Here is a 22,533-nt window from a genome sequence, read left to right on the forward strand (position 1 = left end):
CTGTTTTCTATGAGTTCTGACTATCCTCAGGTCCATTTTGTTTTGGTAATTTGGTTTATATCACACATTTAATTACACATAAACTTAATGTGCTTAACATAAAAGATAAAACCTATGGGCCTAGTTAAAGAAATACATTATGCTTATAGTGTTGGGGAGAAGTTTTCACTGAGTGCTTTCACTGTCAGTGATATGACCCTCATCTTGTACTTGCCCACTGTAGCTCTCCCTCAAAGGAACAGTCTGACATTTGTGGAAAAACACTTTAGATGAAACGGTTGACACAACTCTAAATTTAAATATGAAGCATTTTTCTATCCAAGCTGGCCTGCCAGCCAAATTATTCTGTTAACATATCTGGGTTGAATTATTCTAACAAATGTTCAAAGGACACGGTATGCATGGCGGACACATTCCTGGTTGATACTGTGGAGTCATCAGTGATGTTGCTAGGCAACCAGTGATGGTTAAGCTAAGCTAATTGCCTGCTGGCTCTGGCTTCATTTTTAATAGCTAACGTCTCTCTCAAAATGTGAAAGTATTCCTTAACATCTCCCCTTCAGTGCAACTCTTTGAACTGTTGTTAGCAACTGATATTGTAGCAATGCAGAGGCTTTTTGTGGTGCTGGGGTTTTCTGCAAATCAGTCAGTGTCATGAATATAATGCGGCAAACTCATTAAGCTGGAAAAATATCCAGAATGGTTTTTCACCCAGCTCCATCTTTGTGAAGGCAGAAGAAACACGTGAGGCTGTCAGACTCAGTTTTTATTCAGCACTCTGCAGTTTCTGCCTCTGTCGGCTCTCAGTTAGACTTCAAGCTGCTGCTCTTCGGCTCATTTTTGTGTGGAGTGCTCAGATGAGATTCTCTCATGGGAGAAGCTGCAGAGTACACAGCTCCGTTCGTCTTTCTCAGATTCTTAGTGCCCTCACCTCGTCTCCTCATGCTCGCTCTCGTTTCATCATTTAGTCATCAAGATGTGCTTCAGCTTTCTGCCTTGGGAGGCTAAAAATGGCTACCACCTCTGACTATCTGAGAGTTATATGGTCCTCAGGCTGCAGACATTAATAGTAAAGAGAGAAAAATGCAACATCCACTAAAATGTGAGTCCAGATTCCAACTTTTTCACTGTGTTTGAGTGTATTTAATGAAGTTCACTGGGGGCATATCCAAGTAAACTTTGGTCCCTTTGGTTCTGGTCCCATTACAGGTAGCAAGAGAGAGAATCTTTTCGGTTCCATTAGAATTAACAGTCAGTAGCATTGATTTTACACAGCTTATAAGTAATTCATATTCCAAACAGTTACAAACTCAGGATCGAGTATTTCCTGTGACATAACATTTAATAGTGCAGTTTAGCACCATCACATGACGATACCAATATATTTCAGAGTTCTTTCTCTCTTTTCCCCTCCTGCCCCTTTCAGCTGCAGCCAGCTTAATAACTGCTGTACTAGGCTTTGTCTTTTAGTGTCTGCCTACATTTTTTAATAATCTGGACTCGGGGTACTCCACTGGAAAAAAGCTTGGGCATCTCTACCAAACCTTTCTCTGCCTTTCTCTTTACCAGCCTCTATTTTCCTATTATATTTTGTATAAATGTGCAATATGAATGCATCTGATTTGCCGTACCCCATAAATACATTGGTTGCATCGCTTTCCGGATCCAATACTGGAGGTGATCCCACCCACTCAAGACAATGGTTGCAATTCCACCAGCATGTTTCAGAAATGTCCTAGAAGCAGTTTTCCACTCCACATTGCTCAAAATAGTGTCAGGTGTATTTTTTTTTGTTTTTTAGATCCACGCAGAGACATAACGACAAGGATGCGAACCCATGACATTTTCAAGGTTGCTTTGAGTTGGACAATCTTAAATCAGGGACAGCGTATCAACCGATACCCTAAACATCCATCTGGCAAATCTCACATAGGGCACGTTAGCTACCTTGTGGTACATTAGCCTGCTCACAGGTGCTCTGAATCTGCAAGCCACTTTGCAACCCACCTTTACCCCAGGTCCTTTTTTCTCATGCTGTGTCTGATTGGCTCAGTATCAGTTATTGGTGATGCCTGTGCTCTGAACAGAGCCATACACACAAATATAAATCAATGCAGAAAATAACTACAACAACAAAAGTCATCTTTTTACAGGACCTGACTAAAATAGATTTCGCTCACTTTAAATGTTTTAATAAAAAATATTGTGCCAAATAAATGAAAATAATATGTAGGATTACCTTTTGTGATAAATCTATTAACTGGTCTAGTGCATCTATTAATATTTAGTGACTGAAGCAAAGAACCTTCTGCTCTACTGTGGGTTTTTTAAAAAAAATGTCTCACTTAAATTCTGTTCAGATAGCACCAATTCACAACAACAGTTGCCTCAAGGTACTCACAACTAATATACATGTTCAAGGAACATTTACAGGAGTTTAGGGACTTTTCCACAACAGTTTTTTTTTCTTTTCATTTTTGGCCACAGCAGCTTTTATCCACAGTAGAGAGAGACAGGAAATGGGGGAAAGACATGCAGGCAAACTGGCAACAGGCATGGACTCAAACCTGCGCTGCCCATGCCGCAAAGTGGCATGTGTATTTGGTCACCTGGCTTCACCACTGAGCCCTTTCCACAACAGTTTAATGCACATTTGGTGCTTTTATGAGTACTCGGAGCAGCTCAATGGTGTTGAGTCAAAAAATATGTGTGTATTTTTGACAGCTTATGTGCATTTTTTTTTTTTTTTTTACAAAAATGGAGCAATAATATAGGACAGGTCAAATATGAAATTGTACATGTAGATGAGCTGTATGTATGAGGTAGTAACAGATTTTTATGTGCTTGTAATAAAAATGCACCGGTGGGGTTTGAGTGCTCTGTTTTGATTTTGCTGGTATGTAGGCTGCTTGTACTCCTTGGATATTAATACACACTGCATGTGGATTTGTCAGAGAGTTTTAAATAAACCATAACAGAGTTGGGCTGTGCCGCAGTGCTCTCTAATTATTCCCCTGATAAATGAAGGTAATTGAATGTAAATCTTCTTGTGTAGCATTGCAAAGCACTAAATGGATATTGACTGATTTTAGAAAGCTGACTTTTTCACCTCCTCTTCCCACTCACTGTTAATGAGCTGCTGTTTTATTTATCCTGGTTTATTTAAAAAAAAAAAAAAAATTCAAATTCAGAATCTGACTTCCTAAATCCTTGGAGCTGTCCAGCTAATCTTGCATTTAACTGTTAAATTTGCATGTTCTCTTCCTACTTCCTGCCAGCCAGCCTCCCAAACAACAGCGTTCCCCCTCTGTCCAATTATACTAAGAGCCCGATGCTCACTGAGAGCCAGTTGCAGCAGCTTTCAGAGGATCAGCACAAACTGGCAGCAGGAATGATTCTCTGTGCTCTGTTTATTGTGTATATATGTGTGTGTGGAGCTGGGTGGCGCTGGTGTTGGCAGGCATTGGTGTGAGAGACTTACAGCTGAAGGCAATCCTGCCTGGCCGTCCTTCCAATCTGTTTCCCTGGTAACGGTTGCATTTCGGAAGCTACCGCAAAATAACGGGATGGGGGGGGGGGGGGGGGCACTCTACTACCCAAAAATGCCCCCAAACTGGGAACAAGATCTGATTTATGAGATTGGATGGGATGTGAGGAGCCCACATGGAGGATAATTCAAGTCACTAAGGCTTCGCTTTGAGACAGAGCCTGAAGAAAATACCACACCAGAGAGCACCACTGGGCTGCTGAGGCAGGATTGGAGTGTGTAAATATTGTAAATCAGCTTCATTAATATTGTAACATGATTACATCTAGATCTGGCTTTTAATTAAACTAACAGGTTTGCTGTGGAGATTTCTAACACTGAAAAACTGTGAATGTAGGACAGGAAGGTGTTTATCCTCTCCCTCGGTCCCATAGTGCCCCTTCAGGGTGCCGTCAGTGTGATATAAACTGCTTTTTCATTTCCATTTTGGTCTGCATGGTCTAATATCATGTGTTTGAGAATCCTTTACTTTAGGACTTCATGTGGTCTGATGGTTATAGGTCCACGGTGAGAATACGGCTCTAGTTTACCAAAGTGAACATGTCACACAAGAAAAGTGACACTCAAATAGTTTCAACAGGTTTTGCAAACGGGAAAAAATGACTATGGGATTCTAAGAACACACTTTAGCTTTTATTCCTTCAGCCTTCTTTTAAAGTTGGATATATGAAAATTAAAGGCTGATTCTTAGTCAAATGCACTCCATAGGTGTCCAACTATGTGTGGGACTGAACAGAATTTGCATGCCTTGCAGGCCTGTCCCACACACTGAGACAATGCTCCAGATTTTAATTTGCTCAGTATTGCTAATATTCAAAAACACTGCAGGACAGACACTGCTGGGCTTTTATCAAGTAGCTTGCAGGAAGCAGGGAAGTTGGTCATCATGGATCTAATGCAGGCTCAGCTTCCGCTGCACCCACACTGACACTGTGGGTGCAGCGTGGGTACTGACAACAGGGAAACTTTGAGGCACCACTGATAGGTTTGCAGCAGCATAGCAGGTTTCAGTGAAACTTCAATGTCATATATTTGAATTATGTTAATTAAGTTAAATATACCAAAATGTAAGATTAGCTCAGCTGATTAGCAGCGTGCCCCACACTGTCTCACACAAACACACAAATTGACTTTGTTGGTCACTCCCAGGTAGGGAATGTACCTGGCTGTGCACCAACCTATTCATATTCTCAAGTCTCCAAAACCCTGTTTTATCTCCTCTGCTAGTCAGAAATGCTTCAAACACTTTAAACTGACCTAGTGACACTCACACACACGTTTCTGCTCTAAAGATCTCACATGATGGCTGTAGATTTTGTTTGAAATGTTTTTATTGTATTCATAAGAAAATATAATTAAAGTACAGCTGAACACCATTCTGCAGAAAAGGCCATTTATTAAAAATACTTCTTTATGACAAGCTGGTAAAAGCAGGTCAGAATTTACTAAACCAATGACCTAATTGCGTGCTGGTGGCGGTTGTTTGGGGTCTATGGCAGATTAGGAGGGAGTATATGAAGCTCTGTGTAGTGTCCTGTTCTTTTTATATGAAGTTGATGTTCCATAATAAATGCATCAACAATTATTTCTGCATCAGAGCAAGCCTGGTCTCACCATAATACCACCATTCAGTCTTTATATAGGACAGAATAGAAACAACTAAATTCCAAGTAGATGTTATTGCTGTGGAAGCTTATTGCTAGGGAACTGCAGTGAAGCAGAATAATAAAGTTTCAACAGCCATTCCTCTGAATCTTATTATATAAAACCATCCTTTTTATTTGGTTATAACAAATTAAAGATTTTTCAAATCATCATCAAATTATCCTTATTGTATTTAAAAATGTGAGAATATAAGAATAAATAAATATAAGAAAGCACATTCCACAGGCCTCCATTGGCAGAGGTGTGCTGTGATTCTTTGTGTTGTGGGGAAAGCTATAGGGCTATAATGTTTCAAAGAATTTAATTTCCATCAAAAACAGGATTTTAGGTTCTGATTCAAGCGTTTGTTTCTTAATGGAAACAAAAGATCTCCTGATAAAGCAGCAAGTTCAACAGCTTGAAATGCAATTAAAAGACCTGACTGTAACTATGTGCTTTAGTGCCTTAATAAAACAGGTCTCTTATGTTTTAGAAGTTTCAATGTGTATTTGATCACGAGTCTCCCAGCTAATATTCTTGTGGTTCTCTTTCTGTGATTGTGCTGCAGATGGTGCTCCACTGAGTGAGCTGTCCTGGTCATCGTCCCTGGCTGTGGTGGCCATCTCGTTCTCTGGTCTCTTCACCTTTGTCTTCCTCATGCTGGCCTGCCTCTGCTGCAAGAAGGGCAAGATTGGCTTCAAGGTGTGCCTCTCCTCTGCTGCGCACAGCTCCATTCATCTGCTTCCATGTGAAATATGATTACAGTTGAGGAATGAGACAAACTGACACACTTCAGTACACACACACACACACACACACACACACACACACACACACACACACACACACACACACACACACACACACACACACACACACACACACACACACACACACTTTCATTAAAGCATGAGTTAATGCAATCTTCCTTTCTCTGCACACAAGCATTACTGCAAACAGCCTGAACATAGAACATTCTTCGCTGCCTCTTATTACACAACCATTATTCAGTGCACGTCTTTAGCCATGTCTGCTCTGGGAGGAAGGACGAGTAGCACACAAAGCTGGAAGGGTCTGTGTTTCTGGAGTGGTGAAAGGCGCACCTTTTCAGAACCATCTTGTCACTGATGTTGTTAATGTTGATGATGTTGCTGATTAGTTATGCTGCTATAGGCGTAGGCTGCTGGGGGGGTTCCCATAATGCGCTGTTTCTTTTCATTCACCTTATTTACTTTGTTTATACTCCACTCTGCATTTAATCATTAATTGTTATTAATCTCTGTCTCTCTTCCACAGCATGTCTTTTTTTTTTCTCTCCCCTCAGCCCCAACCGGTCACAGCAGATGACCCCCCCCTCCATGAGCCTGGTTCTGCTGGAGGTTTCTTCCTGTTAAAAGGGAGTTTTTCCTTCCCACTGTGCTGCTCATAGGGGGTCATTTTGACTGTTGGGTTTTCTCTGTATTATTGTAGGGTCTTTACCCACAGTACAAAGTGCCTTGAGGTGACTGTTTGTTGTGATTTGGTGCTATATAAATAAAATAATATTGAATTGAATTGATGTAGACCCCATTTCTGAGCAGCATGCTGAAATGGGTCACAGCACCAGAGAAAATAGGGCAGGGAATGAGGAAGATGGTGTGTATGTGTGACTGTATGCATATGAATATGTGTCTGTGACTGTATTTGTTCTACTTTCTTTGAGCTGCCGCTGCTGCTGCTTCACCTTTGAATTTAAACATTTTACTTTTGCAGTTTTCTTCCAAACCATGCAGTGTCCTGGTCCTGGAGGCAACTGTTTCAAGGCAACAAGACTGCAAGCTGATTGTACACAGTTGCAATAATTTTAGTTGCACCAGTGTCTCCAGCCACTGCTTTGCTTGACTGTAGCATAACTAGATAGCACTGACATCACCACCAGTAGTGATGACATGCCCTCCTCCTATTGGCTGAAAATGAATTGGTAATCATTTCCCTCCAGCTAGATAGCTAAGATGCTCACAGTCTAGCTTCAGCATATTAGGATTAGCTATTTACCACTCTAGGCTCATACCTAAAATATCCGCTTTACACCTTTTTAAACATGTAGAGGTTTGAATGCAATATCATTCTATTTTTCTGCTGTTTCTGCTTTAGATCATTAAGTGGGATTTTGTTCCTTTGCTTCATTAATAGAGCATTTCTTTGCTCTCCCACAGCAAGTCTCTACTGTGCTCCATATTAATGCATGTCAAAGGAACCTGATTAATTCCTTACTTTATTAATTTATGTTGCATCATTATGTAAGCAATTAACATAATTCAAGGCGCTTTAGAGGAAATTAGAGAATCATTTATGCCGCTGTGAAGCTGTGAGTGAATATCGCTGGACCTGCCAGATGACTTTTCTCACAGAGGCAGGGATATGTACAGTTGTTTTAATAATGAGACATGCTAGCCTTTAGGTTCATCCCCATCCCGTCTCTTCTCGTCTGCTTTTTTTTTCACCACATCCTCCCCACTCTGGATCAGAAATGTGTGATTGCAGCAATGTTTCTAGTTATTACATAACATCCTGTTCTGTCTTCAGCATTAAATGTATGTTGACTAGTTAAATGTATATTTAGAAGACGGTTCCTAGTGAAGATATATGATGTGTCTGGTGTCTGGTTTGTGTCTTTGGCTGTTGGACCACCCACTTCAAAACCTGTCGAGAGGAGTGGGAAGAGAGGGAAGTGAAAGGGCGCAAGGGCGTGAGGAAGGGCATACCCATGAGCCTGCAGTGCATCCGGCCTCGGGGCCCCCATCTGGAATTAGACACAGCCTCTCCCAGAGAAGGAAGAGGGAATTTTAGAGGGAGGAAAAAACACTTAAAGCAGGGGGGGGGGCAAGAGAGAAAAGCTCTCTGTGTTTTACAGACAGTAACAGAGGAGCAGCGCTCTGTGGGAGAGTCGAATTTAGGGAAACTCTGTGCTGCCTGCACAGAAAACAGCACTGTATTAATCATTAGATCCTTGGATTCCTGTGAACAGGGCTGTATTAGAGATGTAGCAGATGTAAATATGAATCTCATCAACACAGATAAAGAGTACAATCTGAACCAAACCACAAAAATAAAGGAAATGCTTTAGCTGGCATGATAATGTAACATTAACCCATGTTCTCTTTATTGACTTCACAGCCACAGCCAGTGCAGTGAACCAGTTAACAAGCATTTCTGTTTAGACTGTGGGAGGAAGCCAGAAAAAAGCCATGCAGGCAAGTTCCTGTGAGCCAGTGCTAACAGCTGCAAAAGCTAACCACCGCTAAAGCTAACCTGCTCCAATATGCTGCGCACTATGAAATGCTCAGGAGAGTTTTAAATAAAGATTAACAGTGCCTGCATAAGTGCACAATAACTTAATAACTGCAGCTGGTCAACTTTTAGCTCAGACTAAAGATTCAAATCCAAGAGTTTGGATGATGTCAGTTGATGAGGTCAAAGATAGAAGACAGTGAGAAAAGCAGTCAGAGTCCTCACAGTGTTCATAAAATCCATGTGGCTGTTTTTCTTGCTTTAGTGAGGAGGGGACTGCCCTGCAGATGTTCTTTGGCTTCTGGGAGAAAGAGGAAGAGAGAGTGTGATGTCACACATATAGTATGTGAATACTACCCCCCCCCCACCTCTGCCCCCCCCCCCCCACCCTTCATCTCGCCTCATCCTCCCTCACCCTTCACCCCCCCACCCCCCTCCCTCACCCTTCATCCCCCTCCTCCTCCCACTTGTATTTTTCTCACACACATTTTTGTGGGGGCTCAGTTTCTCTCATGAGATGACCATAAGTTCAGCCCCACTTGTGAACTGGGAGATAGTGCTCCTCCCTCTTCCTCTCTCCCCTTTCTCTTCTGGTTCTCCCTCCATCCTCGGCAATCCCAGGGACACTCAGTGGTCAGCTGCAAAGCCTTTTCCTCCTCTTCCTCCTCCGTGGAGCAACAGTGAGCCTCTCACTGCAGAATGATGAAGCCTCTTCCTGCCACTGGCATCCTCCCGCTGCCCTTGACCAATGGGAGCCCAGTGGGGCACTCGGTGTGTGTGTTTGGATGTGTGTTTGTAAGAAAAAGGTTGAGATGCTGTAACCAAAACTTGAGACACGTGGCATGTCCTCTTCACCTGCAGCCTGTGGGGAAAGGTAAGCTAGCAGATGGTTGTAGAGGATTTTATTCCTTTCTTATTAAGATAGAAAGCATAAAGTAAATGTTGAAAGCAGACAATCCAGAGATGCAGAGTGGTTTTCTTAATTTACAGGAAACAGTAAAAACCTTTCTTGCATCTTTTTCCACTTGAATTAGTTTTGAGATGATCAATTGTGTAACTAAAGATCAGTCATGATGATAATCATGTGCTATGTTTATCTGCTTATATTATTGTGGAACCTTCAAGTTTACAGTACAGATTTTTTATTTCTAATAATGGAAAGTTTATGGACATATGGAGAGGGAGGGATGCTGATGCTGTTGTGTAAATGCTGGTGTGTGTGTCTGTGGTGACAGTGTGTGTGTCAGTGTGGAGAGTGAAACCACATGTTGAATGGGAGGGTGTGCAGGGCCGTGTGAAGATTTGGATCTGAGGCAGAGGGGAGGGTGTGCAGTGTGCTGTGTGTGTGAGTGTGTGTGTTTGTTTGTGTGTGTGAGGCATGAGATGGAGGTGTTTATGTGTGCATGTGTTTGTGTGGGTGTTGCAGAGGGCCGCAGCAGGTCAGATTTTTCCAGCAAGGGGACACTGCTGCTTTCCCATCTGAGAGACTTTTATTCTAACATCCGGTGTGTGTGTGTGTGTGTGTGTGTGTGTGTGTGTGTGTGTGTGTGTGTGTGTGTGTGTGTGTGTGTGTGTGCGCGTGCTCCCCTCCTCGTTCACCGTTTCATAGATGTGTGATTATGTTCAACAGACAGAGGCTTTCAAACGTTTATAAACAAGACCTGCAGCCTTTTATGAACAGCAATGGTTTGGGAAGGCTATAAAACGGCACATTTAAAGAGCACATCCATGACCAAAGCCAAGCTATTACTAAAAAAATAATGTAATGGCTGTTTCCTTCGACAATGCCACGCCTTGTCACCACATTTCATGTAATTCAGCAGCTGTTGTGCAAAATCGCCTGGCCTCGGCAGAGGAATAATACTTTTTTCTTTTGTGAATGTTGCATCTTTGATTTGTAATAAACATTTATTCTTTGGCTGCACATGTCCCAGTCGTATAAAGTGCAAGGTGATTATTAGTTAGGTTTTATAGATTCTTCACTCTTCATTTGTAGAATCACCACAGTGCAGTATTTGCACACTTTTGGAAGCTATTTCTTAGTTAACAAATTAAAACAGGTTACTCATAATATCTGGGTTTTTTTCAGTTTCTTACAAGTTTAATTTGATGGTTATCACATATTAAAGGATCTGTCTTATCAGAGATGTGGGTGTGACACCAGTCACCCCTCTCCACTCAGAGATGCATTGATCATTCCTGCCTGCTGCCTGTGAAGCAGAACGATTAGATCAATTAGCAGTAAATGAAGTCAAAGACCTTCTCTGTCTCTCAGTGTTTTATAAATATGCTCACTGTCAATTTTGCATGAAGATGTAATTTAAAGAAAGACATTTTTGCCGAGTGAAAGTAAGACGGAGAAGCTCTCCCTCCAGTCTGTTCTCTGCAGAAGGCGTAAGTCATCAGCCTTATCTCAGAAGAGGATTGAGATACATGTAATCTTAGAGCTAATAATCTCTGGACATTCCAGCCTGGCTTTGTTTACACTGCGACGCTCCAACATTTTTACAAACAGCTCACAGAAACGAGAACCGAGCCAGGACAGCTTGTTTCAGTTTATCTCAGCTCTGCTTCAGTGGCTGTGCCAAAATATCATCAACTTTCTACAGAATCATACATCAGTGTTATTGTAAACAACAACAAATAAAATCTCAGTTTTCTGTTGCTGAGGGTCAAGGATGACAACCCCCCACCCCGCCCTCTCACAGGCCTCTACAGCAGCCTGATTGACTGTATGATGCAATCTGACATGAAAGACTCTGTAATGCAAGATTAAAGATTAGGCGCCACCCCTCATTTCTTTATATTTTGCCAGGAAAATGGGAAATAGGTGCACAGATTCATCGAAACACCTGGAAACGTGCATGGAAATGAAGCAATTCTAATGAGCTTAAAAGTCGTGACCACCTTCATTCTTCGAGCCTGAACCCTCTGAGGCAGCTTTCTGTCATTTCTTTAAACCGCTTTTAGAAACAGCTCTCAACTTCTTCATTCAGAACTCTTCTCTTGAAGACGAGCTGCACTATATGGAGTTTTGAAAGTGTAGATACAACACTGGTTCATTCCTGGAGTTAGGAACCTTTTTCATGCTTGGATGATTCATAGGTCATTCACTAGTCAAACAAAAAAAACATTCCTCAGGTAGAAAGACTGGGCTGAAAATGAGTGAAAAAGCAGCCAAAGTCAGTCCAAAGAAATAACAGACCTTGGAGAACGGTTGCTGAAGACCAGTTTAAAAATGACAGGAAGTCGAGAAAACAGCAAACTAAAGTTATAAAGTTAAACTGTTCAGACATATTTATGTTTTTTAGATTTAAAGAGTCTGTTCATTGTTTGATCGATTGTTCATCAATAACTGCTCCTGCTGTCAGTTTGTCACCTCCCAATGACATCACTGAACTGAACTGTGTGAAAGAAACCTTCAGGCTTTATTTAACATGCATTAGTACACAGCACGTTTCCATCATCACTACAGTCTTCAAATTACAAAACAGGGAGTCTCTGAAGAAATGATGCATGCTGGGAAGTCTTCTGATACCCTCAGTTACAAGTTCATCCAACTCATCACGTCAAATCAGGAGAGCTGAGATTAGAAGCTGTTTGAGTCTCAGTTTACATCCATCCCATCCCATCCATTGTCTTCCACTTATCCTTCTCAGAGTCATGGGGGTGTGTGGTTAGCATGACCTTTGACCTTTGTATTTTTGCCTGTGTGTTCAACCAGGAATTCAAGAATGTGGATGGGGATGAGTACCATGCAGACATGTCCACCTTGGCCTCTCCGGCCTCCCAGGGCAGCCCTGATGTGTACATCCTACCGCTCACTGAGGTGTCCCTGCCTGTCGCCAAGCAACCTGCTCGATCAGGTAAGTTCAGTTCAGTTTATCTGAGCCAGAGCTGAGAGCCAATCCACCATGTTAATCCTGCTGTTCCAGCTGTGACTGCAGTTCACCTACAACATGCTTGGTGCTCAATGAGTGGAAGCTAAAATTACTTTTATGGACATAAAAACAAATAAACTGAAATAAAATTCACAAATATCTTTTTGTGTGCATGCTGATCAACTCAGGTTTTTACAACATATTCACTCATATCCAGCACTAGCTACAGCATTAATAAGCGTGTGTGTGTGGTGGTTGCAGGTGACTGCAGTCAGGGGCCGGCTACAACAAAGTTTCTGTTACTGCTTGCTTCATGTCCAAAATCAAAATGGTGGATGTAGTGAAGTGGCTCATGATGCCATGGCACTACTAACACAAACAGGAAGGTCTTTTCCTCCAATCAAAACCCTCTAAATATGCAAATGCTATCTAAAGGCTCAAACTAGTGAAAATATATTAAAAACTAAATAAATAAATCGCTCATCCCACAAATGTAAGATTTTTGAGCTCCATAGGGCCCCGTTAATTCTGGGCTACCTTACAAGCACCACCTATAAAAAAAAAAAAACAGCAGTCCGGTATTAGTGTGTTTGTGTGTGTGGAGGTGGGGGGGTGTTAGAGATTCTTTGGCTAAATATCTAAACCTTCCAGTAAACAAGCAGTAACAAATTTTCCAGGGAAGTACGAATACTCGGGAACTCACACAAATGTGAACTTTTAATTAAATTCGACAATTTTCAGAAAGATAAACATGACTCAAACATGCAGCCTCTGATTCTGAAAATGTACCCTCAAATCTAGATTCTCTCTAATGGCCAGAAAGGAGGGTGGCTCCTCATGGTGCACAATAAGTGTGATTGTCAAAGAGAACGCAGCCAGACACATTATTCATGAGTTCATCTCTCAGTTTCTAGATCTACATGTTATTGAATAGACTATGATGTTCTTTTTTTAATCATGGTCCCCATTAGTGTCAAAAAGGACAATAAAGCAGGCTATGATTCAGGGTGGGCCCACTATTTGTCCAGTCAGACGCACCCTTTATCTATGATGATGATGACAGTCAAAGGGCTGCAGAATGGGAGGCCACAAACCAACGGGTTACAGCACAGAGACATATACTGCTCATAGGTGAAAATCATGCAGAGACCTGAAAAAATTTGAGAATTTCTTAAGGGGTAAATCTTGGAAATCCATGGATCATATTTAAAGGGATTTCTGCTGTTGGAAGGGGTTATGTGAAATGAACTTGGATTTAAAGATTGCCCAATCATAATATCATTCATTTTATGTCATTTGCTACAAACGGATGCAAACCTTTCAGGAGTTAACCCACAGGTTCACACAATCAAATACACATGAAGGATGTGAGAGTAATCGAAGATCGAGGAGGCTTGTGTGTCCCTGGAGTGAGCACCACCCTTACACTGGCCTCGATCAGCTGGATCTCCACCTATCCCACAATCCCTCACTGCAGGTCTCCACAGAATGAACTCTGTGCTCTTTAACTTTCACTCTCTCCCACAAACATCTGTCTGTTGCATAATGATGTCCAGGCGACCAGCCCACACTGCTGTTTGCTGGTATGTGAGGCATGCAAGAGCACAAAACCCCAGTGAGAAGTCTCCTCTTTCACTCTGATGCCTTCTTTCTCTGTTTCTGCTTGTATGTGACAATGCTGCTTGTTGTGTGTTAATGGGCTGATGCTGCCTGATAAACTTATGACACTGGAGTGTGGTGAGACTTAATGAATGGTGCTAATGCAGACACTGGTCTGCAACAAAGTACAAATACATAAAAATGTAAATGTTTGCTTGGTTTCATGTCTGAATGCAGCCAAATAAAACAAAACTTTAATCAGGAAGAATCTATTTTATTGCTTATTCTTTAAGGTGTATACACAGTAGACTTTCTTCTAAAAGATCGATGTATGCCAGCTCTGAAAAGTGGCTGATTTTCTTTATACTGTATACAGTAGATAGACGTATCACTGACTGGAATTAGCTGACTTGGGGCCAGTAGACAGCAATCAGCTACTGCTGCCTGTAATGGCACACCTGCCAATCAAAGTGGCCACACACCTACCAGCATCCCGGGGGTTAGGCTCTGACAAATATTTACTCATTGTACATTCATATGACTGAGAAAACTGTTCAGAGACCAAACAGTGTTTGAACCTGCTGCTTTTATCACAGGAGTCTGTGAAGAGTGACTCCAACAGCCACTGAAAGAACTGCAGCTTTTGGCAGTTCTTGGCTGGCAGAATTTTTCAGTCCCCCCACCCCACCCCCGAGGTTATTGCTTGGATTATATAGAAACCTATGAGAAAAGGACTTCAGTAAATACTTTTCTCATCACTCTTAATTGCTCATTTCAAGTCTTACTGAGTACAACAACATGTTCCCGATTACCCGTCTGATTGACACGTTACCGTTTGAGCACGCGGTGTCCTCGGCTTGTCAGTCAGATCCACTCACTCATCACATCTGGTCTCAAAGCCTAATCATAGTGAGTGACTCCATCTTTAGTACACAGTCAGATTTGGTTTCATGGGACTTAAACCTTTGCTGTTCAAACCAAATGTATGTGTATCACTTCAGAAACATTTGCTCACTGCTGTCTGTGATTCTGGAACCTTTCACACAGGCTTAGGAAACATATGGTTTCTATTATATTGGCAGTCAGGGATTCATTACTGCACCTTAAGGACTGCCTCACCCAGTGACATCATTGAAGGATATTGATTTTTTTTTTTTTTAAAGAAACTGATCTGTCTCACTCCATTAAGCATTGCTTGTTGTTCATACTTTTCTGTTATTTGCTACCACTTCAGCAGGTCTCAGTTTACTCTAACCTCTCTACTTCAGACTCATCTGTATAACTTCATACAGTTTAAAGTGCCTTTCACAATGATAACAAGTTAACATTCAGCATCAGAGTGTGAGAGATTGCACAAGGACAGAAGAAAGTCCAGCTACTAAAACATAACATGACTGAGTGTGGACATGATTCCCGAGGGTTGAAGCTGAAGCAGCCGTGTGTAAAGCAGTCTGATTTCAGCCAATGTTCCCATCTCTGCTGGCATCCTGCTGTGCAGTGGGGCTGTCCATGGACTGTGTGAATAGGTGGAGGTCTTAATGTGACACCAGTACTGTGAGAGCTTGGCTCAGACCAGAGCCCACTTTACAAGGACCCGCCCTGATGCAGCTGTTGTGTGCTGCAGGCTCCACTGTAAAGACTAATGGAGCTCACACCCACTCATATTACACATGAGAACAACTACATGCACACACACAGAAAACGCACAATGAGGAATTTAAGCAGAGAAGCCTTCCATCCTTTAAAGAGGGCGTCTTCTGCTCATTTCCAGCTCCATATTCTTTTATGGTGGCCTCTGTATCTTTGCATGATTATTTATCTCATGCTGAGTCTGTTGTGCAGCCTGACAGTCATCCTCTGCCCCTTGTAAACAGAAGGTTTGAACAGCAGGTGGGTGTGGCTATAAACAGCCTCTCTCACTGATATCATACAGAGCCAAGACTAGAAAAAACTTTCTGAAAGTGTTTAGAGAGATCTGAAGCCCCCCTCCCTGCACCCTGTGTTAGATAAGTGATTAAGACACTGAATGGATTAATAAACACTGAAACCCTTTTTTTGAACCTTTGGCCATGCTTAGTATGAGCATTATTAAACCGCTTTAAAAACTTTCATATCAGCTGAAATGCAACCACAGTAATACACACACATCGACTGACCTCTAAGTCCTCTCTGTTCTCTCATGGCTAAACATCATAACTGACATTAAGTGATTATCCAAGGACAGTACTGAAGCTCTGCACCTGCAGAGAGTGGACCGTGATCCACTGGACTGTTAGGGGATGATGGGAATTCCATTTGGCTCTGATTGATTTTGCCAGTGTGCATCTTGCTGAAGACCTTCTGGCTGCTTGAGAGTTTGAGCCAGATGCATTTTTATCAAGGGGCTCAGCATCTGAGAAAGCACCAGACCGTGGAAATAAGTTAGAAAGAAGATTTCAGAACTCACAACAATATATTAAAATGTTAACAAAAATAATAAAATCACATCCATAGCCATACTGTATATACCCCACACTAACCCATGGACTAACTTTCCTCCAAATTGGTGCCAGAAATATCATTTTAAAGTTAACAAATGCCTTTGAGAGTTTCTTCTTCCTCACTGTCCCATCATCATTATGAATATTTGTGGTAAACATGATGGTGTAGGTGGAACTCATTGCATATCACCAAAACTCAGTTCATTCTTCTGTCATGGAGCTTGCAGATAATGGCTCCAGTGTTACTAACTGGTCCTAACTGGTGCCATGCTGCCCTAAGCAACAAGACAATGGTGGGTATTCTACTTTGGGCCAGAATAGCCAGAGTGTAAGTGGGTGTAAGGAATGACCAGTCAGGGAAAGGGGACAGGGGTGCCCAATATGGCCTCCACACAGTGACTGGACTGTGTGGCAGTCTGGAGGGGGGGAAGATAGCGCCACAAAGATGTGCCTGTCTGCCTCGACGCCCAGAAACTAAGTGTCATCGTGGGAGACACAGAGTGAAAGAAAGAGATGGATAGTAAGGGCAGAGAGGAGGGGATGTTACCCTCAGTCTGTTTTATTTGGCTGAGCTGGGACAGGACGGGACAGTCGGGCATGTTCAGCAAGCGGGAAGAACGCAGGTCATCGGGGGATGCTGACAGTGATGCATCGAGGAAATGGAGGACAGCCAGACAGATCAGTGCCAGAGACGGCTCAGTAGAGAATAACACCTAAGAGCAGAGGCTGTTTGTTTAGGCAACAGTGGGCAACGTCCATGTTCGGATGTTCAATTTTAGAACCAATCAATAGCAATCAGTTGGACAGAGGATGGACTCTCCAGTAGCTACTTAACACCCTGGATGTGGTACGTCCTATCATATCATTTATGTATTAATATAATGATCAATCAGATGAAGAAATAAAATACACATAATCCATTTCATCTGACTCTTTTACTGTTCTGTATTAGAGGGAAAAAAGCCAGTGAGAATGAAAAAGATAAAGAAAATATTGCTGTTCAGATAAAAGACCATTGTATCCTTTGTCTTAAGGTCAGACATGCTCTCAGACAAACATGCATTAAAGCACAGGACTTCATAAAATAAATGAAAAGCAGAGAAATGTAAAAGATAACTGCAGAGAGGTTCATACGCATTTGATAAACTCATCAAAGTGTAGGAAAAAGCAGCGTTTAGCTGCTGCTGTTTGAACTGCTTCACATTTTGGGCTATGAAGTTAATATTATCTTATAAACTAATAAAATTATTTTCTTTGAGTTTAGAAAACGTGATTTGCTGTTTGTAGTGATGTCATTCAGAAACCTTTAGACGCAACTTTAATTGAATATTCATGTTTTTAAAGTTGAAAATCTTTTATTTTGATGTTTAAAAAGCTCTCAGGGGCATTGAAGGTGAGGACACATGCTGAGTGTTTACAGTTGTTCAGTGAGCTTTTATTTTGTATTGTTTTCACACAGTCGATAATCAGCTCCTGAATCAGGGTCATTTGATGATGGAACACAAACTGTTTGCATTACATCCTCATGATAATGATCCAGATTAATGCACATGAATATGCAACATTCAGTGATGATGAACAGATAAAACAGTTTGGCTTTATTGGCCTTGTAAACATGTAAACATATTGTTTACTTGTTTCATTAATTTTTGACATTAGGTGTATTAATTTTAGTCTGTTCATATTGAAATGATGTAAACTGCATAAATGGGATGTGTGTGTTCATGGAGGCTGGTTTGGACCCGACCATCCAAATATTTGAGCATTTAAACTCGAATCTGTTTGTTGTTTACAGGTGAATCACAATCTTTTTTTTTAATTAAAGAAGTTAATGACACCAACCCTGCATGAGGACAGTTGCAGTGCAGGTCAGAGATGCGAAAATATTCTAAATTTCATTGATTATACTTTTATTTTTGTTCTAATGATCATAGTATTCTAAATAATATTCATAGTTTACTATAGTATCGTAGTATTAATATTTTTACAGTAATATTATAGCATTTATTTCTGCAGTGAGACATTAAAAGCCAGTTAGACCCACTCACTGTTTTTTGATGTGTAGCAGATTTTCCTGCCTGGAGATATTTCAGTGAGAGAAACTGAGCAGTTTGCAGAGCAACAAATATTTCTTCATATGCAGTTATTGTTCAAACTGAAGCTTCTTTCAAACTCTTCACTGATTGACAGCTGCAATCTTGCGTGTTATGAAATTAACTTTTCTCCTTTATTTGTAGGAAACATAATGCCCTATAACAACAAATAAAACAACAATCGTACATTTTAACTTACGAGAACAGAAAAAAATATATATATAATTTGGGTAATTTTAAACATGTTGAACAAAAACTATCATGCACTCTGTTTTGATACAGTACAGTTACGTAAGTTGGAGGCATCTCTAACCCACTGGCATCCTCTGATGATCAGATCACTCAGAAATTAGTAAAATACTACATTTGAAGTCATTTCGTGAAAGGGTCGGGGCAGTATCAAGAAAAAAACATACACCCCAAACAAATTTTTTCAGTCTGTTCTGCAGTAAAACCGTCTTCTGTGTGAGGGAGGATCTAACTATTAATCATCACTTTTACTGTAAGAATAAAACTTATTCTTCCAAACATGTGGCCTAAATATTTATTTACATCTCGACTCTAACACTAATGTGTTAAAGCATGTAAAAACTTTAGTGCTGTGACTGAGTTTCATTCAAAAGCTGTTGATTGGCACGCACTCATCTCTGTCACATCTTTTCCTTTTTCTCCCTTTTCTCCAGTCCAACTCCTGAAATCCACGGATCTCAGCCGCCACAGTCTTCTCTACCTGAAAGAGATCGGGAATGGCTGGTTCGGGAAGGTAAGCCCGCTTCAGAAACCTCAGTCTTCATGACTACCTGTGCTGCCATTACTTCAGTTACCTGCCAGGTAAATGAAACCCAGAATCCCAGCTGTGATCCTGGCTGTTAGTCCTGTGATCCCAGCTCGTGCTCGGAGCAGAGTTGGTTAAAACTGTCCGACACGCAGTGTTACCTGTAATGTCTGAGTGTGTAATGCCAGCCTGATCCTCTTGCCTTTGATGTTGGCTTGTTCCTGAAGTGATAGACTTGGTCCTTGAATAAATTTTACGCTGCTAAATTTTCAAAGTAAAGCCCTCGCTGCAGCTGAAAGCTTGTGGTGTGTTATCATGTTTGTACAGCCAGATAACATGTTGTTGTCATTCTCTCTTGTTTCCCTTCTGCTTCTTTGTCTGTTTCTCCTCCTTTTCTTATTCATACTGTTCACTCATGAACTTTCATCCATCCTCTTCATACTCGTGTTTGCTGGGTATGTTGATGTATACATGTGTGTTTTATCTGTGCTATTCCTGCATGACTGCTTCTTTTTTGTGTCTTTGTGTAACACTCATTCCCATTTCATGTTTAATGGATTTGCTTATGTGAATGTGGTCATCTGTTTGTCTGCCTGTGTCTGTCTCTACCTGCATTGTTTCAGGTTCTTCTGGGGGAGGTGAACGTGGGCCTGAATACCACCCAAGTGGTGGTCAAGGAACTGAAAGCCAGTGCCAGTGTGCAGGACCAGATGCACTTCCTAGAAGAAGCACAGCCTTTCCGGTACACCTTTAAAGCCTTCATACGTGTTTGTATTTAGTTTGTTCTTGTTCAGTCATCACATATTATACAGACAGTGTAAGCACTACATATAAAATCCAGAATCTTTGTACCAAGTACAAAGTTTGATTTTGATTAAGCTCAGGTAACACTGACCCATCCCTTAGCTGATGAGCACTTCTCATGAACTTTTGTCGGCTCCCTGCTGAAGTTTGTGTTTTCTCCTGTTTGTAGTTTGTGGTTTTTGTGCTCCTCTCTGCTCTTTCCTGTCAGCCTCCATCTGCAAATGTTTTATGTTCAAAACTTGAGATAAGCTCCAAGTCGGCTCCCCAGGAGCTATGAAGCAGTTTGGTTTTTTCTGCAAGATGTAAATGTTTACTTAAAATATTTTATTTTATTTTAAAGTAAAATACTTAATACCTTGTTTATCCCTGCAGAGGGATTCAGCTGAACAAATGATACTGTATGCTTCATTAGGAACACCTTTGGAAGCTAGGGGATTTAGCTTTGCACAGAAATAATGTGTATGATAAGATCATATTCTCTTCCTGCCTTCTGCTCTCCAGTGCCCTCCAGCATCCTGCTCTGCTGCAGTGTCTTGCCCAGTGCACCGAGGTCACTCCCTACTTGTTGGTGATGGAGTTTTGTCCTCTGGTGAGTAGCCAAAGCCACCAGACAGGTGTGCAGAGACAAATTTTAGTATGATTGCATAAGTAAAAAACATAAAGTACCAAAGCCCCTGTTCTGTCAGTTTGCAGTGTATTACATTAGTTTATCAATGTCCTTGTCAACTTTTGGACTGTTAATCCAAATTCTGCAGTACTTAAACTGATTGAAAGCATTTTAGTAATTTGTGTAATTTTATATTAACTGTCTAATAAAATCATTGTTGGCAGCTGCTGTAAGTATTTGGCAGACAAGCTTAAAGTCACAGATGAGTCAGTTTACACTTGTACCGCTGCAACTGCAGCCCAGAATCCATCACACTGATTAGTTTAGTAGATTATACACTGATATTTATAGTAAATAATAGTAAAACCAAGAGCCGCCGTCCTGCCCCTTTATGTATTTCATTTTTAATTTTCACTGTGTTGTATGTGTAGAATGATGCTGTTAGCTGGTGAGGTGTAGCTGGTGAGGTGATGTATAGAAATATTAACAATCATTAAACCACAAAACGTGACTTAGAGAAAACTTTGCAATATTTAACATCAAACTTGTTATTTATTGTGAAAAATCCAAAGAGCTTTGAGACATAAATGAATGAAGACTGCCAAGGAGATGATGTTTGGTCCAAAAGAGGAGCTTAATTCAGTCAGATGGCTGGATTTCTCTGTTCATCCCTAAAATCTCTGATGATCCATTTGCATAAAAAAAACAAACAAAAAAAAACTGAAGACAACAAATTTGCTAGTTCATCTGGTGTTCTTCCATGCAGTGATCCAGCTTCGGACACCAAGCACAGTTTAAGGACATGGTAACAGAAATAGTGCCCTCCAGTGGTCAGAGATTGTACCATACAGATGTTTTATATCTGTGCAGGGGGATGTGAAGGGTTATCTCCGAAGCTGCAGAACCTCTGAAACCATGACCCCAGAGCCCCTGATTCTTCAAAGGATGGCCTGTGACATCGCCTCAGGGCTCCTGCACCTGCACAAACACAACTTCACACACAGGTAGTCATTTCTGCTATTAAACCTGAGAAATCAGACTGCTGTCACTGATTCAGTCAAACAAGCAGTCTTACAAATGAGGTGTCACAGCATCTCATATTGCCCTATAAATAACATAATTATTCTAAATCATAATTTCAAAGGCCATTTTTTGCTGAAGATAGTATTTTGTATGCCTCAGCTCCACCCCAGCCTGGGCCCTGACTCACTTTGATACCATGCTTAACAAGGTATTTGTTTTAAATGCAGACTAGAAGCCCGCAGTTAAATGTTCGACTTGTTGTAAATTTCTGCATTTTAAAATATTTTAAAACTGTCCAGAATTAACTCAAGCTATCACGAGAATGTGTGGTAATAACTGTTATGACTTTATCTCCAATTGTGTTGGAGACACATCAACCAGCACTAGGGCTGGTCTGTACTTCCAGGTAACACTAGTTTTTACCAGAAGAAAGTGCAATAAGTCAAAGTAATCTATATTTGTACTTATATTTGTATTTACCATAGCAGCCTGGAAAAGGGAAACCTCTGAGGAAACGGGACTACAAAGATACATCAGAAAAGACCAGTTAAAGACCAGTTAGAGACCAGTAGAATACTCTGTGATCATGCTGCTCAAACAACACTACTACAGTTAAACCCTGTATATCGTAGTACACTGTGCTTCATTACACTGTGCCGACCCACCTCACAAGTTTCTTTTCATTGAAATCTGTTCAGTAAATCTCAGCCTGACCTTGATGGGTCTGTTTCAGTATCTATGCACCATTCAAAGGGAAGGAATTATAAACCCTCCTCAAACAAGTCCTTCAAACCTCTTAGAAATGTTAAA

At 41.1% G+C, this 22,533-nt stretch overlaps 1 protein-coding gene across 4 annotated transcripts in view; it reads left to right on the forward strand.

Annotated features, from left to right (window-relative positions):
- Nucleotides 1-22,533, forward strand: part of aatkb (apoptosis-associated tyrosine kinase b) — a 62,557-nt gene that overhangs the window by 28,193 nt on the left and 11,831 nt on the right. For 2 of the 4 annotated variants that reach the window (XM_030754544.1, XM_030754546.1), the window contains exons 2-7: nt 5,760-5,893; nt 12,186-12,327; nt 19,198-19,277; nt 19,913-20,031; nt 20,595-20,682; nt 21,571-21,704. In XM_030754544.1, coding sequence (XP_030610404.1) covers nt 5,760-5,893; nt 12,186-12,327; nt 19,198-19,277; nt 19,913-20,031; nt 20,595-20,682; nt 21,571-21,704 — 697 coding nt within the window. Of the gene's footprint in view, nt 1-5,759; nt 5,894-9,119; nt 9,336-12,185; nt 12,328-16,965; nt 17,269-19,197; nt 19,278-19,912; nt 20,032-20,594; nt 20,683-21,570; nt 21,705-22,533 lie in introns of those variants that run through there. The other 2 variants (XM_030754545.1, XM_030754547.1) reach the window with 2 other exon arrangements.

Source organism: Archocentrus centrarchus, chromosome 19, assembly GCF_007364275.1.
Source record: "Archocentrus centrarchus isolate MPI-CPG fArcCen1 chromosome 19, fArcCen1, whole genome shotgun sequence".
Classification (NCBI taxonomy): Eukaryota; Metazoa; Chordata; class Actinopteri; order Cichliformes; family Cichlidae; genus Archocentrus; species Archocentrus centrarchus.